General features: G+C 56.1%; 1 protein-coding gene across 1 annotated transcript in view; it reads right to left on the reverse strand.

The window, feature by feature from the left end:
- Nucleotides 1–1,698: 1,698 nt before the first annotated feature.
- LOC122392301 (insulin-like growth factor 2 mRNA-binding protein 1) overlaps nucleotides 1,699–17,571 on the reverse strand; it is a 40,476-nt gene continuing 24,603 nt past the window's right edge. The window contains exons 3-7 of the mRNA XM_043386997.1: nucleotides 10,974–11,261; nucleotides 7,238–7,375; nucleotides 5,245–5,361; nucleotides 4,136–4,715; nucleotides 1,699–3,714 (exon numbers count right to left, since the gene is read on the reverse strand). Of these exons, the coding sequence (XP_043242932.1) occupies nucleotides 3,364–3,714; nucleotides 4,136–4,715; nucleotides 5,245–5,361; nucleotides 7,238–7,375; nucleotides 10,974–11,261 (1,474 nt within the window). The 3' untranslated portion in view covers nucleotides 1,699–3,363. The remainder of the gene's footprint in view (nucleotides 3,715–4,135; nucleotides 4,716–5,244; nucleotides 5,362–7,237; nucleotides 7,376–10,973; nucleotides 11,262–17,571) is intronic.

A 17,571-nucleotide genomic window follows, 5' to 3' on the forward strand; every position in this document is an offset into this window, starting at 1 on the left:
GGAAGGACTGCTGACTGAGTCACCGAAGCAATTGACATCGTCGGCCATTCCCCAGGTCAATTGGTTCGGTGACTTTCAAATTATAGCAGGCCCTTTCTCGGTCAGGCTTGAGGGATCCACCGTCACTTTGCGCGATACTTTTAACCCGCGCCCCGTAGGGCTACCGGCGGACCCTACCACCCGTAGGGGGGGGGCCGATACGGCCCCCCCCTAAGATCTCGGAAAGTTACCGGCCGATTTTCAAAATTCAAACGGCGTTCGATAGCCCCACCCGGGAACTACCTTGTGACCAAATTTCATTGACCTAGGTCAAACCGATGACGTCACAGGTCAGGTCAAAGGTCAGATTTTCACCATTCACAGGCAATTCAAGAAATGTGCTGTGAAAGCGAGTAAATTGGTAATTTATTGAAAACCATCGATGGTACATTGTTTGTCAAACACATACTTTGCTATCTGAGGTCACTGATACCAGGTCAGGTCACAGCGAGGTCAGGTCACCGGGGTCACAATATGAATGTGTCGTGTGATACATGTTTTATGGTCCATTTTACATGACAAATGCGATTATGTGGGTTAGGCAGCCTTTGGGGCCAGCCTAGGTCACGTTTTTGTGAAGGTCAGGTCAAGGTCAGGTCAAATTAGGTCAAATTTCAAAGTTGATATTTTTGCATAAAATGGGTATCGATTCGATGCAGCTCGTCACGGGGAGTCTAATGGTGGTCTTCGTTTTGCTCTACGAGTTCTAGAATTGCCAAAAATTGAGTTTGAAAATTTGACGTCATCATTTTTGAACAGTTTTTTCGCTATAACTTGGCCAAAAAACGAGGTATCGATCTGAAATTTGGTATGTAGATAGAAGACGGTGGGCACTATCACATATATTCCGGTTTTTTCGAAACTCTAAAAACTTTTTGGATTTTTTTGCGAATATATCCAAAAAAATGCTTTTTTTTATTTTTGGGGGTCAAAACTCAGAAATTTCAAAAATTCGAGATAGCAGTTTTGTAGCCCTGTCAATTCTACACCTTTTATGTCTCGATCATTTTTCTGTATCTTCAAAGCTGTAGTCCTGACAGGTCTTCTCGCGAAGGTCTTTTTTCGGTCAAAAATGACAGAACATGACGTCACTCTGACGTCATTTGTGGCCAACCTATCATAGCCTCTGGAAAAATTTTTGGTCACAATGTGTAAAATTGATGCCCGGAGGGGTCCATGAAAGTTTGGTGGCGATATCTCCAGCCGTTTAGGAGATATCGACCGAAAAGGACAGGGGGGGCCGTTTCGGCCCCCCCCCTACGGGGCGCGGGTTAAGACAGACTGTACAGTGTACCGAGTTGCAAGTGCTAAACGCGGCAGGCGAGTCAGGCTTGAGTGCCTACCGAGGGGGAGGGGGGGGGGGCACCCGCCGGTATCGCAGTCAGCGGCATGCTGTCATGCCGTGTCGATCCGTGACGACAGACCGTTGCAGGGAGGGGCGCACATTACGTAACTGAAGTCGAGTACGGCCAACGAGCTCAGCCAGTTACATCGGGGCGAGCCTGTTACAGCTCACTGGTCTGAGCGGCTGAGCGCTCCCCGGGCGGACGGTACGCCGCCTGCCGGGCACCGAGGGACGCCGAGCTCAGACCCACGTCAGCGCCGTCCCGGGCGATCGACACACGCCGCCCACAGACAGTCGTCCACAACGCCACCACGTCAACCGTAATAATTTATTTGTCCAGCCAGAAACCGGCGCTCCACGGAGCGGTGAGCTCGGAAGGTTACAGTCGACTGCTGGGGTGGAGGGCGCGGCGCGCGGCGCACGGGCCCGCTCAGCCGGCGCCTGAGGTAGAGCGCTGAGGTCAGAGTGGCCGGCGCCGCGGGGCGGCCGCCTTTGTACCGGCGCACAGCGGCCGGCCCGAGAAGGCCGGGCGCAACTACCGATAGTCTAACAACTCAAATACCAATAAACATAGGTACATGCACGGCAGCGGTAGCATACGGGGGGCGCGGCGGGCCGGCGGACCGGCCACCGCGCCCGTACACCAACAGATACAGCGGACGGCGGCGGCGCCGGCGGGCGGTACCCGCGCCGCGCCGCCGCCGCCCAACACACCATGTAAGCAAAGAGTAACGGAGAACGGGTACTGAATGCAGCTATGATACAGTGTGGCGGCGCGCGGCGGCGGCCGGCCGCGCCGGCCCGGCTGCGCAGCGGACCTGAGGGAGCGGCGGGCACGGCCGACCGGCGCCGGCGCCACCGCGCGGGCGGCGCCCGACCGCCGGGCGAGGTAGGGGCACGCCTGCCAGCACTCCGCGGCAGCTCTCTGTCTGTCTCACTCTCTGGCATTGTCGCTCTCGTGGCGGCCCGGCGGTCGCGGCGCGCGAGGTAGGCTCGGTCGGTCTGGCTGATCGGCCGGGTAGGGGTGGGGTTCTGCCGGCGGGAGCCCGGCGCGCTCCCTGCAGGCTCCTCTTCTCTCTCCTGCTTTCCTTCTGTTTTTCTGTTCACCTTGTCTTCTCTCTTCGGTCACTCTCTCCTGGGCCGCCGGCGGGCCCGGATTGTCCCGGCGGCCGTCCGGCGCGCGGCGGCGCGTCTCAAGTACGCGCGGCCCGTCTAGCTCTCTCGCATATAAAATTCAACAAAAATTTCATTAACACATATAAAAAATAAACAATTTACTCACTAGACATATAAAAGACATCGATTCCCGCGCACCTATCAGCTAGCTGTTATCCGGTCGTGCTGTGGCGGTGGCGGTGGCACGGGGGCGCACGATGGCGCCCCCGGCCGGCCGCTGGGCGCTGCTGGTTCTGAGGGACGGCTGGAGGGTCGCGGCGCCCCCAGCCGGTCCTGAGGCTCGGCTGGAGGGTCCCCGGTCGGTCCTGAAGGGCTGGAGGGCCCACGGCCGGTCCTGAGGGTCGGCTGAAGGGCTGAGGCGCCCCCGGCCGGCCCCGATGGTCGGCTGGGGGCCGCGGCGCCCCCGGCCGGTCCTGAGGGTCGGCTGAAGGGCTGAGGCGCCCCCGGCCGGTCCCGATGGTCGGCTGGGGGCCGCGGCGCCCCCGGCCGGTCCTGAGGGTCGGCTGAAGGGCTGAGGCGCCCCCGGCCGGTCCCGATGGTCGGCTGGGGGCCGCGGCGCCCCCGGCCGGTCCTGAGGGTCGGCTGAAGGGCTGAGGCGCCCCCGGCCGGTCCCGATGGTCGGCTGGGGGGCGCGGCGCCCCCGGCCGGTCCTGAGGGTCGGCTGAAGGGCTGAGGCGCCCCCGGCCGGTCCCGATGGTCGGCTGGAGGTGGCGGCGGACAGAGGAGAGAGTGGCAGAGGCTGGGCGTCGGTCGGTGGTGGCCGGTGGTCGGTGGTGGCGGCAGCTGCGGCGGCGGGAGCGTCACTAGATGAGCGGCTGCGGCGGCGGCGATAGGGGCGCGCGCGGTGGCCGGCCGGCCGGCGGCGCGCCCTGCGCCACCAGCGCCCGGATACGCCGCTGCGCCGACTGCACCGAGTAGAAGGGCCCCACCATGTGCACGACCGTCTCCTCGGGCGCCAGGCCGTCCTCGGGCGGCTGCGGCAGCTTGATGACGGTGCCCGTGGAGCGCTGCAGCTCGCGCACGTTCTGGCCCTTTTTGCCGATGATGCGGCCCACCTGTGAGCTGGGCACGGTCAGCTCCACCGGCAGCCGGACGTCCTCGATCCCGACGCCGTAGCCCTCCTCTCGCATCTTGTCAAATATCAAAAACTGCGCCTGCCGGGGACCGAACGGGCGGGCGTCAGTACATAGCGACACTGGCGCTCAGACGAGGCTGCGGCTGAGACAATCAGCTGACTGAAAACGTAACGCACGTTTTATCTTTCTCAGATAGAAACAATCGCTTCGGACTAGTGTCTATAAACGATCAGCGCATAATTCTATTTGTGTGCACGGTGAAACCACCCGAGCAATGTCAGCTCACAGCCGTTATGATTCAGGTCAGAACAGCCGGCGCCTGCACACAACTGCATCCCGTGGTGATCCAAGTGGTGCCGACAAAAAGGCAGACTGCCCTTGATAGACCATATGTTTGTATCGCCAAAACCGCCTAAAAACGTGTCGGCCCGTGTGTCCGGGTCACAGCTGCGCGGCCCCCCGTCCCTCCCGCGGGGGAGGGGGGATGGGGGTCACTTACCTTCCACTGCGCCTCGGGCGTGCCGTAGATGGTCACCTTCCTCTCCGCTACGTGCTCCAGCAGCGGCGCCTTGTGTCCGCCGGGCTCGGAGCCGTCCGTGGGCGGCGGCGGCGAGTGGCGCGCGCCCGGCGAACCGCCGCCGCCGCCGCCGCCGCCCTCCTCCTCCTGCTGGCCGATTTTGACCGAGGCGCCGCTGAAGCGGATCATGTTGCGGATGTAGTTGCCCTTGCGGCCGATGATGGCTCCGACGGCGGCGCTGGGCACGTACAGGCAGACGGTCTCGGAGGCGGGCGCCGGCTGCTGGCCGGCCGGCCCGCTCGGGTAGACGGGCGGGTAGGCCGCCGGCCCGGCGCCGTACAGACCCGGCGCGCCGCGGCTGAAGCCCAGACCGATGGTGGACATCATGGCCATGGGGTGCAGGCCCGGGTACATGATGGACTGCGGCGCCAGCGCCTGCAGGTCGTTCTCGTAGCTCTGGCGCAGCTTGGCCACCACCAGCCGCTCGGCGTCCGACATACCCTCCAGGCCGCCCTTGATGGTGATGGTCCGCTCCAGGTTGAAGCTGTTGATGTCGGCCACACTGCCGGACGGAGGGGACGGCACCGATAAACACAGTGCGGCTACAGCAGAGATAAACACAGTGCAGTTTACAGCGGAGCTACTCGGGGGATGCCCGATGATACAATCGCCGAACGGGCGCTATTCGGAGGACAGCATCCTTTCGTCGAAAAATAACCATGATATAAGCTTATAATACCTAACTTGTCTCTGTCACAAGCTGCTTTGAACGTAAGAGTAGACGTCTACGTCAACGTCTACTAACTACTATTGAGTGGACGTTATTGATTAAACTTTCCAATAAACAGCCTACAATAAGTTATGGGTTCTCCAAAGGATTATGATCATTCCAATCATGGCATGATGCCATTCCAATCATGGAATGATGCAGTAAACGAGTAGAGAGTAGAGACGGAGAGGGAGAGGGAGAGGGAGAGGGAGAGGGAGAGAGAGAGAGAGAGAGAGAGAGAGAGAGAGAGAGAGAGAGAGAGAGAGAGAGAGAGAGAGAGAGAGAGAGAGAGAGAGAGAGAGCTCCAGGCCCGTTTCTTCACCTGGACACGGTGATTTTCGTGTCGGTCTCCTCCATCACTCGTTTGATTACGTTGCCGCCCTTGCCGATGATCCGTCCGATCAGGTTATTGTGGGCCAGTATTTTCAGCGGCACTTCCCTGTGAACGCGGGCCGGCCGTCACAGCTGCTCCTCCGCCCACACGGAGACGGAGACGGAGCCGGACCTCGGGTCATGGAACACTGGGGTCTGAACTGGGGTCAAACACACGAGGCTAACTGGGGACAGCTGCGGTTCATTGGGCTCTGAATTGGGGCCAGTCAATCTGGGGCCACACTAGGATCTTCAAGGCAGCTGGCACGAACTAACCCAACATGTAATACACATTACCCATACAATTCATCAGCGCATCACTACCGGGTACAAAGAATAAATATCCCATCATGAGCAATAACCTATCGCGGTGTTTGCAGTTGAAGTTGATGTGTATGTATGTGCTATAGTTTACTATGCAGATTTGATGTAAATAATCTAGTATCTAAATCAGACAGAGTACGGCATCGACGTAAAATGGCAGTGAACATTTCACTCCAGCCACCTGATCAGCTCGGTGTACAGGGTGTCTCAAAAGTTCGCTTACAGGTACCAGCCATGCTTTTTTGTCAATAATTCTGAATCAACATGAAATTAACAGTCGAAATTTTGCATGGACATTGGTAACAACCTTCCTCAAGCAGCTTGATTGTTTTCAAGCGCATTCGACCCTTCATGAGCACACAAAAAGGGTTCACCTCTGACCATGGATCAGGCGTGAAAATGGAGGTCGCATACTCGGGTCGGCTGAGAAACTCTCTGCTTCACGAGTAATGGGAATGGTTAGGTCGGAAATGACACATGGCAAGGTGTCGGCGAGGATGAGTACAACATGATGGTCATCAAATAAAAACGGTGGCTAAAATTTTTGAAGGACAAAACCATGCGAGACTAACAGCGCTTTGAACGACCCTTGTACCGCAGCAGACTCGTGCTCTGGAAAGCAGCTGAAAATGCAGTCCTAACTATTGAAAACTGACTAGAAGCTAACAGACAGAGGTTACCCAGTTTCAAAAATTGCAGGTCATCATAAAATAAAGACAAAATATCATTTAAAATTGTTTATAATATCTATAACGCTAAATTTTGAGGGAAAATAATGCGAAAATCGTCAATGCCGAAGACAAGTGACCCTCCAAAAGTGTCAATGAATGTAAAGTTTTATCTAACGAAGTTTCAAGAGGCAGATCTGGAGCAAATAGCTTTCTTTTACACACAAAATCCGGACAAAACCGCACGATGGACAGGTTTTGGCCGTTTACAAAGCAGAACCTCTCCTGAGGAAAACACTCCGGAACCCAGCGAAGGTCTCGGCATTGGGAATGACGAGCGTTCGGGATTTGCAAATTTTGCAAAATGTGTCTAAGAAACAGATGGCCGACACATTCTGCTACGATATGCTGCGAAAAATTTCCCCTGGCACTTCCCATTTGTTCAGGAATGGGGTTGTTTTGAAAAGGAAAATGGTGCTTGGGAGGTCGGCGCCAGTCATTCATGAAGGAGTTAGCGCCAGAGAAGACCTACAAAATACTCACGGATGGTGTCGATGCAAGCTATCGGCTTTCAGGGAGAAGCGGATGTTGCCGGGGAGCTCGCCAAACCTAAATCCGACGCAGAAACTGCGGGGGATTCCCCTACAAGAGCTTGAAAGCTGGTAACCTTTTATCAGCCTCCGGCAGCTGACGGAGTGACGAAAATCGGTATGGGCAAATATTTTTGGAGATACAGCAAATGGTTTGGTTTCCAACCTTCCGAATCAGTTGTCAAAGCATGCATATTTGTCTAGTGTACACACGGACACCAAAACCTTAGATTTTTGGCCGGTTCTTATATGCTTTATTGACATGGGAAATGTGTAAGCGAACTTTTGAGACACCCTGTAGTGTGACGGGACGACAGGCTCGGACAGGGCATAGGTGCGCCAGACCGCTTCTCCGACTTACCCCTTATTTGTATTGGCCGCCTCTTGCATCATGACTTCAATGATTTTCTTGCACGCATTATCACAGTTCTCTGGGTTGCCATATATCGTAATGGCCTTCTCTAAGGAGCCAGTGTTGTCCTTTCTATGCACATCAACCCTGCGAAAGACAAGGACAAGTAAGTCAGCATATAGTCGACAGCTTCACTTCACCCTCCGGGGCAATGTCCGGGGGGGGGGCAATGTCAGCCCAAATGTCCAGGTGTCCGTCCGTACAGTCCAGTCTAATAACGCGACACGGGCCCCCCGCCCTAACTCATCCGCCAGAGAGCATCATAATCGGACGACTTTTGTCATAACTTAACTCGCAAACCAAATGCAGCGGGTATGCCACAGAATCCAAAACATTTCTCAGCGCTGAATAGGGATGAGACAATCAATTTATCCCACATTAGTAGCTGGACTATCGGTATAGCATTGCATACAGTGAAATGCACGGGCAGCAGGTGACTTCATGTTCGTGTCACTCTTTCAGCCGCTCGGGTCGCGTGACACCCCCCCCCCCCCCGTTTTCGTCCCTGCCGACCCCCGCCCCCCGGGCCGGCAGCCGGCGGTCAGTGACCCCAGCACGGGGAACGTTTCCACCTGGGAATTTCCTGTTTGTGATCTCTATGAATGAAGTTGAGGTTAGCGGCCATGTCGTGCTATACAAGTGAACATCGTGTATGATTTTCCTGTCCGCGACTGGGGCACAACGGACACTGGCACGGTGGCTCAACCAGCCCTTTTCCAAACGAGGACCATTGCAATGAGGCGGTGAACCATGACCCAATCGAAACTTGCCATACAGCTTCCAATGATACAAAACATACATATACCTGCCAGGAAATGTATCGCGGTAACGCAAAAGGGTACATTGGGCAAAAGGAAGTATAAAATAGAGTGATAGTTTTGTGCCCTAACACTAAGCCACTCTGGCAACAGTTCCAGTTGATTATCTTCGGCTCAAGGTACCATAATACCTTTCCCTGGGGCATTCCACGTCAAATCAAACACCGAAATCCGTCATCCCCTTCGATTTTTCTGAAAATTTGTAGGCAGACTGGGCATGGTTCAAAACTGAGTTACGTATAATATTTTCGAAATTTGATAACGTATCGCTGAGATATAGGTCATCGAATATAGCGAAAAATGCCACACATCAATTTTTTAAATGGCTATAACTCTGGTTCCTTTTCTGGTATCAAAATGATATTAACAGGGTCTTATAGGCAATTGATAAGGCTTTGATTTTTAATTATAAAATTAAATTGAAGTGACCTTGAAATGCACTTGACCTTGAATTTAAACAGAAAAATTTAAATAGCAAAAAACACGTCATCTTCGATTTGGGTAATTTTTACATATTATGTCCGTCACAATGTTCCTAACCATCTGTGAAAAAATTGGAGTGGGCCATTCATAACTTTCGCGGCAAACGCCGTTTTCATGCATCAACATCACGCAACCGCGCGTGACCTTGAAAGACAGAGTCAAGACATGCTTGCTTGTGCACACTTTCTGAAATGAATGATTGCTGATTAGTGATATCCCAAACTCTGCGAGAAAGGAAATGCATAGTCATCGTAGTCAAGCATTCACGTTCCATAGTAAAAGTGTCTCAGGCAAACAGTATTTTGCGGTGAATTTTGAGCCGTGTGGAAATGCATCATGAAGTAAATTCAACGAAAACATTATCACACAACGATATCTTCACGTCTTTTGATCTTCACTATACGAAAGAACATACATTTTTTAGTATGTATGGGGAATTTCTAGTTAATCCAATAATAAATATGGCAGTTAGAGGCCTGCTAAGAGTAACATGTCGCCGGCTGAGGCGGGCTCGGCCGATGCGGGAAACGCAGCAATCACAATTTTGTGTTTACACGTTCATATTTCAATTGTTTACCAACCGATTTTCAAAATTCTTTCACCATAAGATTGCCTGTACATTTCTTAGTCTTCTCACAAAATTTGACGCGAATCGAACGTAATCAGCGGTAGGGAGCGCGATGTAAAGACGGAACCGTTCCGTTCCGTCCCGGCACAGTCTACAATTCAGGCGGCGCGTAGCGGTCGGCGCCGGCTGCCGAGTCGCCGCGTCGCTGCGGCGACAGGATGTTCACTTTACACCGCTATTACTAGAACAGTTGTGAACCGATTTTCTTATTGCTTGCACGATGAGATGTCCAATTCAATTCTTGACAGGTAGCCATAATTAATTTCGCATTAATCTTATGAGATATTGGCGAAAAACAGGAGGGGTGGGCGAAATTCGCTCTTCCCCCCTTCACTGCGCGTGCTAACATACGTTTGCATATGTGCAATTTTCTTCAAAACTTATGAATGGCCCACTCTAATTTTTTTCACAGGTTGTTAAGAATATGGTAGGCAATAAAATATATGAAAATGAGCCAAATCGAAGGTGACGTGTTTTTTGCTATTTCAATATTTGTGCTTAAGAACAGAGTTAAGCAAATTTCAAGGTCATATATTTAAGTAGGTGCAATTCTAAACAAATGCTTAAGAAATTACCTAAACAGTAAGGTTTATTTCATTCAAATCAAACAAGTATAACCAAAGTTATGGTCGTTCAAAAATATAAAGATGCAACATTTTGTAAAAATTTGATGCCCTATATTTAGAAGACCTGTGGTCAGAATGTGCAAAAAACATCAATGTAATGTCCGGGGCCACACAGGAACTCGCTCACAAATTTATAATGAAATCGCTGATGGTAAGGTGCAAAACAGCCGATTTTTGTTCGATTTGACGTGGAATGCCCCCCCTGCCGATGCTCGGCTCATTGTGTTAGTATGGGCCTTGGTCAGTACGCAGTTGCATTGTTGTGCCATGTCTGTGCCAGTTGCGGAAGTGCGCATGACATGGCGCAAGTCAGCAGTCCGATACATACATAATGCATTATATGTTAAGTGGAACCAGCATTCCCCGCGTCTTGGGAAGCAGAAATTAGCAGAACGAACGGCTGTTGCACGCGAGCCCAGTTCCAGCCCGTAGCAGCTTGATGTAACGTTAGAAGCTGAATGTCGCCTGATTTTGACGGTGAACGACTGATAGGCCACACAGCAGAATGCAGTGTAAGACCTTAATCGGTAACGGTTTTGAGGCTGATGGCGTCCAGAGTGATAGAGACCGATGTCAATGTTTTATCACCTGGCACAACCGACATCGGTCACAGGAACGCTACGCCCACCGGCTGTCGGTCTCAGGAGATCATGTATGTACCGCCCCAGCAGCCCGTCCCTCGCGCGGCCCTCGGGTCAGCAGTCAGCTGCCCGTCCCTCGCGCGGCCCGTGTGCTGGGTGCCACTGACGGCGCCGGCTCAGCCAGCGAGGCCGGCAGCCGGCGGTTTCCACCAGTAACGGTGAGCAGCGCGCCCACGCAGCCGAATTAACATACAAATGTCGCCGAGACACGACTGCTGGCCGTGATCCTTCCACCGCTCCACGGTCCCGCGACCGTGACTGTATGGCACCCCGTGACCCTTCGACACCCCTGCGGCCGTGACCTGTAAGTACCCCTACCAAATCTCCACAGCCCCGCAGCCGTGACCTGTGCGGTACCCCCGTGACCGGCAGCGGCGCTCCACAGCCCGCCGCCGTGACCTGACAGTCCCCTGTGACCCTTCCAGCGCTCCACAGCCCAACGGCCTCCACTGAGCCGTCCTCTGTGTGCTCTGTGTGATCTGTCCTCACCTGGCGCGGGTGCTCTGTGTGATCTGCCGGATCGTGTTGCCCTGCCGACCGATGATGGCGCCCACCATCTCGCTGTTGACCAGGATACGCAGCGGAAAGTCGGCCTGGGGCGCCGGCTGGCCCGACAGCGCGCCGAACGGCATGCCAGGTCGGCCGGCGGGCCGGGCCCGGGGCGGCCGCCCGCCGCCGCCGCCACCGCCCAGACCGTCCAGCGCCGGGCCGCCGCCCCCGCCCCCGCCGCCGCCGCCTCCTCCGTTCATGCCGTGGTCGTTCATCTGGTTCATGACCCTGCCGGAGGGGAATACGGAGGTCAGTAGTCGCCGTGGCCCGCCGAGGGCCGCGAGGAAACACAAAACAGGGTCACGGACCACCGTATGCCGCACACTTGGCAGCTCCATAACGGACGCTTCAAGTCTGCGCTATCTGTATAATGCCACTTCAAACGCTTCAAAGGCCTCCTCAGAACATCGCCTATCTTTAAGAGATAAATGCTACCAACGGTCACCATAACAATATCGAGAACGATTGGAGTAACACCAGGCATTTGTCAGTAAGATGGTCATTGGTCAAGACAAACGGTGTTTTTGCCAAAGATCCGTAAGCAGTCTATCTCCAATAGCCTGTCAGGACGGGATAGTCGCCCAACTAGCTGTCAGCTGACGGTCCAGCCGTTCGACGAGTGCTGGCTATTTGGGCAATATCCACAGAGAACGTCATCATCCGGCCGCGACTTCACTTTCCAGAGCTTCGGGAGCTCGGAGCCTTAAATCAGTCTGACGCGGACAATATCCGACGCGGGGCCGCGGGGCGCGCCACTGCCGTCCGTCGCCAGTGGACTCCGGTGGACACAGGTCGGATGCCGGTGGACGCTGCCGGACGCCAGTGGACGCCGGTAGAACGAGGGGGGACGGTCGTCACAGGTCTCCGGTAGACGCCGTCGGCAGTACACAGCACACAGGTTACCGGTCGCCGCCGTCGTCATCGCATGTCGACAGCCGGCCAGATAAGGCGGCGGATCGAGCCGGACGGACGAGACTGCCAGACTGGCGGGACGGGACAAGACAGGCGGGGTAGGGCAGTGCAACAGGCGGGACGGGACAAGACAGGCGGGTAGGGCAGTGGGACAGGCGGGGCGGGACTACACGGTGTGCGGGACGGAGCTGAGGGACAGCGAGACAGGCGGGACGGGACCACGGCCCCGGTCACCGCGCTCCGCAGCTGCCTCCTCTGCTCCCACCCCATCCCCAGTCCTCCTCCGCGGGAAGGGACGGAGTGCCGCCCTCCACAGACACACACCGACCGCCCTCAGCTGTCCTCAGTGGTCAGCAGGGCATCCTCGCGCCCCGCGCCGCGATGACGACTCACTTCTCACAGCGGTAATTGACTTCAGGCGGCGCCCCTCGACTGTTAATGAGCTGAGTGGCGCCCCCGCCCTGCGCCACCGAGCTCGTGACAGACTATCGGCGCCCCCCCCCCCCGACCTATGGACTCCCGGCGCCATCTCCGGGCCACAAACTGCCGCCGACCTATGGACTGGTCACACGCCATAAACAAGATTGTCTCCGAACGGAGCCACACACGACGAGGCGAACACGAAACCGCCGAGAGACTAGAGGGGACTCCATATAACCATTGAGTCGCCGGAAACCACCGAGAGACGAGGGGCGGGCTCCATAGAGAAGAAGCTCATGTAACCCCGGGGCTGTCCGAAAACACCGAGAGACAATAGGGAACCTATGGAAACCCACGTGACTACTGCAGCCGTCTGAAACCATCCGGTAATGGCCGGCTCGCCCAGCTCGGCCCAGCTGGCTCCAGATAACTGACACTTCAATGGGTGGGTTCAGTAAAACGCCTAAATCGTTAACGGTCTACTTCCGTTCGTAGCCTCACTCAGGGAAGTTGATAAACCATCGGAGATACGGAATGACGCTTCACGTGAACTATGCACAGAGGCGGGTCCTATCACTAGCCGTGAAGTGCTGCAAATTGCTGCCTATCTGTCCGACAGCCCTGTCGACGATAGTCGCCGGCGCCGCCCCCGCGACCTCAGCTATCGGTCCGCCGCCCCACCGTCCGCCCGCCCCAGGCCGGGCCGGGCCGGGAAGCGGTGGAACGCCCCCTCCCCACACGGGCGCGTGGCCCGTGTCAGACCGGCCGGCTGGCGTCTCCATCCAGCCGGGCTCATGGGCCAGACACACTCCTCAGGCACCCCGGCGGCGCCGCCGACCTGCGTGTCTCGCACGCGCTACGGGGGGGGGGGGCAGGGGAAGGGAGGGGACCCGGAACAGCCGGCGTCTGACCGAGTGATCTGACAGAGCCTGCGCCCTGCACGACGTTCGGATAGGATCCGTGAGAAACCATCGACTCCACGGGGAATCGCCACGCCGCGTTCCGACTGGCACTCGGCTCACTGGCGCCCTGTTCGATAGACGAGCTGGGTAGAAGGCAATGGAGAGATACCTGCGGTATGTGGGCAGGCCAGTGGACAAACCGAGCCAGTGGACACGACAGTTGACACCTGAAGGCGACCGACAGACACAAGGCCCTGCAACTGACACCGACACGGCGACTGACACCGACACGGCGACTGACACCGACACGGCGACTGACACCGCCGTGCCTGCTCGCCGACCCCCGGGCGCCCGGCGAGCGGCGGCTCGAGTCGATGCGACACGCCGTAAGTAGGTCACCAAGTGGGCCGTCAACAAGGCAGCGTAGCGGGGCGGCGGCGGCGGTGGGCGGCGGGGTCCGGCCGCCGCCGGCAGCGGTGGAGTACAGTACGGCAGCAGTCGGCGGCCCGCCGGCGGCGCAGCGGCACCGGTCACCGAGCTGCGCCCGGCCGGTCGGTCGGCCGCGCCGCATACCAAGGCTGAATCACGGCCGGCGGCCCCAGCGGAACGGACGGACGCCTGCCACGTCAGCGCCGGAGTACGGCGCACTGCGCTGCCGGCAGCGGGCCGCCGCGCCGTCACACGGCCGCCGCTGGTCACCGGCCCCTCAGCACTCACTCACTACTCCGCCACTGCGGCGACAGCCCGCTGCACCCGGCGCTGCCTCTCGGCCCGGGCCGCCACGCCCCACCTGGTCTCTGAGCCGGCCGGCACCTACCTGATCTGACTCCGGCGGCGCAGCGCGGCCCCCTCCCACTCGGCGTCAGCTCAGCGAGCGCCGGCCGTCGGCACACCACCCCAACACGTCCACCACCGGCCGGCGGCGACAGCTGACTGCGGCGCGTCAGCTGACATCCGCCCCGCCCGGCCCCCTCCCCCCCCCCCACACACACACACCGAGCGCCGGGCGGCAGTCCCAGTGGGCCGGCGGGGGTCAGCGCGGGGCGGAGTGGGGCACACAGGGGTACCGTGCCGCCGTCCCCTACCCCATCGGCTCTCCCCTGTCGATTGCAGCCCTTTTCCAGCGGGTCGGCGTGACGAGCGGCGACCACCGAGACGACATACCCTGCCACCTGGCGGCCGGGCGGCGAAGCTGGCACGGCAGTCGTGCAGTGGAGGCCACGCCTCCGCGCGGCCAACTGGGGAGCCTGGGGAGCGGCGGCGGACGACCGGCCGGGCCGCCCTCCGCCCTCCGCTGTGCAGGGCCCGCTCCCAGGGGTAGACGGGGGAGAGGGGCAGCATGGCGCGCCGCCGCACCGGCCGCCTCACACACATCCCCCGGCCCCAGCGAACACGATGTCTGCCCAGGTCGAGCCACTGTGTTTGTTTTGTTGATTTAGGCCCGTTCCGTCTAGTTACTCCACTTCAATGGCATTAGATGTGAGGATAAATAAGAAGGCATTGTGCTTTATGGACGACAGACTGATGCACCGCGGCGGCCGAGTCCATCCCGCTGTGACGAGAGGGCCCCGGTGACCAGGGGCGGATCCAGCCGATCCGTTTGGGGAGGGCAAAAGTTTAGCCGACCATCGGCGACCCCGACCCACCACCGCGCCAGTGACCAAGTGACTTTACAACGCCAGTAGGGTAGCCCGGGGCAAGTCGCCCACCTCAATAGAAAATGCATATATCTCATACGTTTTCCTTATTACAAACGAGTTTGTGATGCTATTTTATCAATTGGTTATTTATCTTGAATGTATGGAAGAGCTCAGTGTCCTGATGAAGAGAAGTTGTTCATTTTTGCGATTTACAAAGAGAGTTACAAAAGGTCATGTTACCCATATACGGGGTAAGATGGTGTAAATTTAAAATGTCCTATGTTAACCCGTGCGCAGCCGCGCTGGGGCTCCTGGATTTTCACGACCCTGGGGGATGTTTGAACACCCATCTACCTTCTAACTCGGCTCCTGGGCCACGTAGCAAAACGCGGTAGGCGGCGTTTGAAAGATCGTCAAACATAATGACCAAATAACCCCAGTCACTTTTAAGGTCAGGTCAGAGGTCAGGTCACCAGAGGCCATCAAAGGCCAAATTCGACAATAGTTAGGTCCAGTTTCGACAACTTTTGAAGAAGAAAAAAACTGGCGCATAACTCGGAAACGAATAGAGCTAGAGCACCCCAGAAAAACTGATTTGAGGCCTGTTATTGCTCTTTCTGGATAATTCCCTCAGATTGGACCTCAGATGAATGGCTTAGCCTCTAGGGGGAACTGCCAAAATAGACCATTTTTACGGGAACGGATTTTCTGCGATAACTTTTGACTCAAACCTTGTAAGATTTTATTTTTACCGACATCGTGCTCCTCTCGTCAAAACGCGTCGAATGAGTTATAATTTGATCTTAAAGAGTGAACTTAAAACTTACAAAATTGGTCAAGGTCATGACCTGACCGGAAAAGGTCGTGTCGCATATCAGTCGATCCGTATTGTCAAGCTGAACACATCTAAGGTGTTTCTATTGCTCTAGATTGCCTCTATCAAAAGTTATTAGCGAACTGTTGCAAACTGTTGCACATCTTTCGTGACCTGAGATGACCTCAGGGACATAAGAAGGGGTCACGGGTGCCATTTTCCGGTTCATTTTGTCCTGTTTAGGTTGTAACTCGGTATTGTTAAGAATGACGTTTTTTTTTATAAATTTAGCACGAATGTTTGAAAGGACGGATTGACGTAGCCGGAGCCCACGCTAAGCAGAGCTTGTTGCGTAGAGCCCGCCCCCTACCGTCCGATCGCGTAATTCCGGGTGACGGGAGAATTTAGATGCCAAAGTTAACGTGCCCTTCAAAGCCAGACACGGCCTGTCCCATTCCTGACTTCAGCTGGCTGCGACTGCTCCCACCAACCGCAGACCATCCTCATCAGGAGTCTCAAATATCGAGCGCCGGAGCGTCTCGAACCCGGGCTCTCACTACCGGGACTCCATTGCTGCTTTACCAACTGAGCTAACGGACAGGTTTGCCCAAAACAGGCGCCTTTCAATTTTCTCTTGACTTTTAGTGGAGAGGTCGCAAAATTGACCTAGCCTTAGGTCATCGATGTAAAAAATTATGTGATTAACATTTTATACATAGGTAGGTACTGTTGCCCTTATAAACTGCTGAAAGTTTCAAAGCAATCCGTCACTCGGTTTAGCTATGGCAAGCATTGGAACTATTTTTAGGTTATGTCACTTGACGTGACTTAGTGACTTCGTGACCGTGAGAGACCTTGGTCTGAAATTTTCAGAACACATGAAAAAAATGTAGAAAACGGTGGCTCGGAACGCCGCCGTTTTTTTACGCGGAACGCTCCACAGCGCTGAGGCTCCCAACAAACGACAAAACTGTGGATTGCTTAGGTAGTTTCGAAAAGGGTGGTGCTGGTGGGCGTCTTACCCGACTGGGCATCTTGCCCCGTGTTACCCCACACCATGGCCACACTGCATAATGCATATGCATGCATTCAGTTCAGGGAGTTCCATCTATGTATTATCAGCATACCGACCCAAAATATCAGCAGCCAGTGGTTAGCTCCTTCCTTCGGAATGGCCGTCAAGGAAAGAAGCCCTGGTTTTCGTCCATATCGGCATCGATGCCGTATTCGATTTTCTCATCGCTACATGCTTTGGGAGGGGCAAAAAGATAGTCTTGCCCACACGATTTGGCTTTGGGGAGGGCAAATGCCCATTTTGCCCTCCCCTGGATCCGCCACTGCCGGTGACAAGGGCCACCCAGCCGCTCACACAGTTACCGCGCAGAGGGCTGTGCTTTCGCAGCTGCCCTCCATCGGTAGCCACGGCAGGAAACCGTCTGCTCGGACGGGGTAATGTGGTCAAGGATGAGGAAGAGCTGGTCCCGACGATTGAGAGGACAAATGTTTTATCACTCAAACCGCCAGTATCATCGCCCCGAGTGGGGTGAAACCCGCTAGATACGACGGGGTGTGCTGTGTTCAACCTTCGTTATATAACTTCACACACGGCACACGGTCAGAGATGCAGCATCCAGGAGCACTGCGGTCGGGGTGAAACACAAGGTCTCCCGGACCGTTAGCTGTGACAGAGCGGCTGCAGACCCAGCTGTGCATCACCCGGCATGGGACGCTGGCGGTGCCCGTGCGACCCGTGCCCTCAGATCAGACGCCCGGCGGCTATCAGAACGGTCCACTCCGAGCAGACGGCCGGGTCCGGGTGTCCTTCTGGAGGCCGGGGCAGGTCCACAGTC

The sequence above is a fragment of the Amphibalanus amphitrite genome, unplaced genomic scaffold (assembly GCF_019059575.1).
Source record: "Amphibalanus amphitrite isolate SeventyFive unplaced genomic scaffold, NRLGWU_Aamphi_draft 000480F_arrow, whole genome shotgun sequence".
NCBI lineage: Eukaryota > Metazoa > Arthropoda > Thecostraca > Balanomorpha > Balanidae > Amphibalanus > Amphibalanus amphitrite.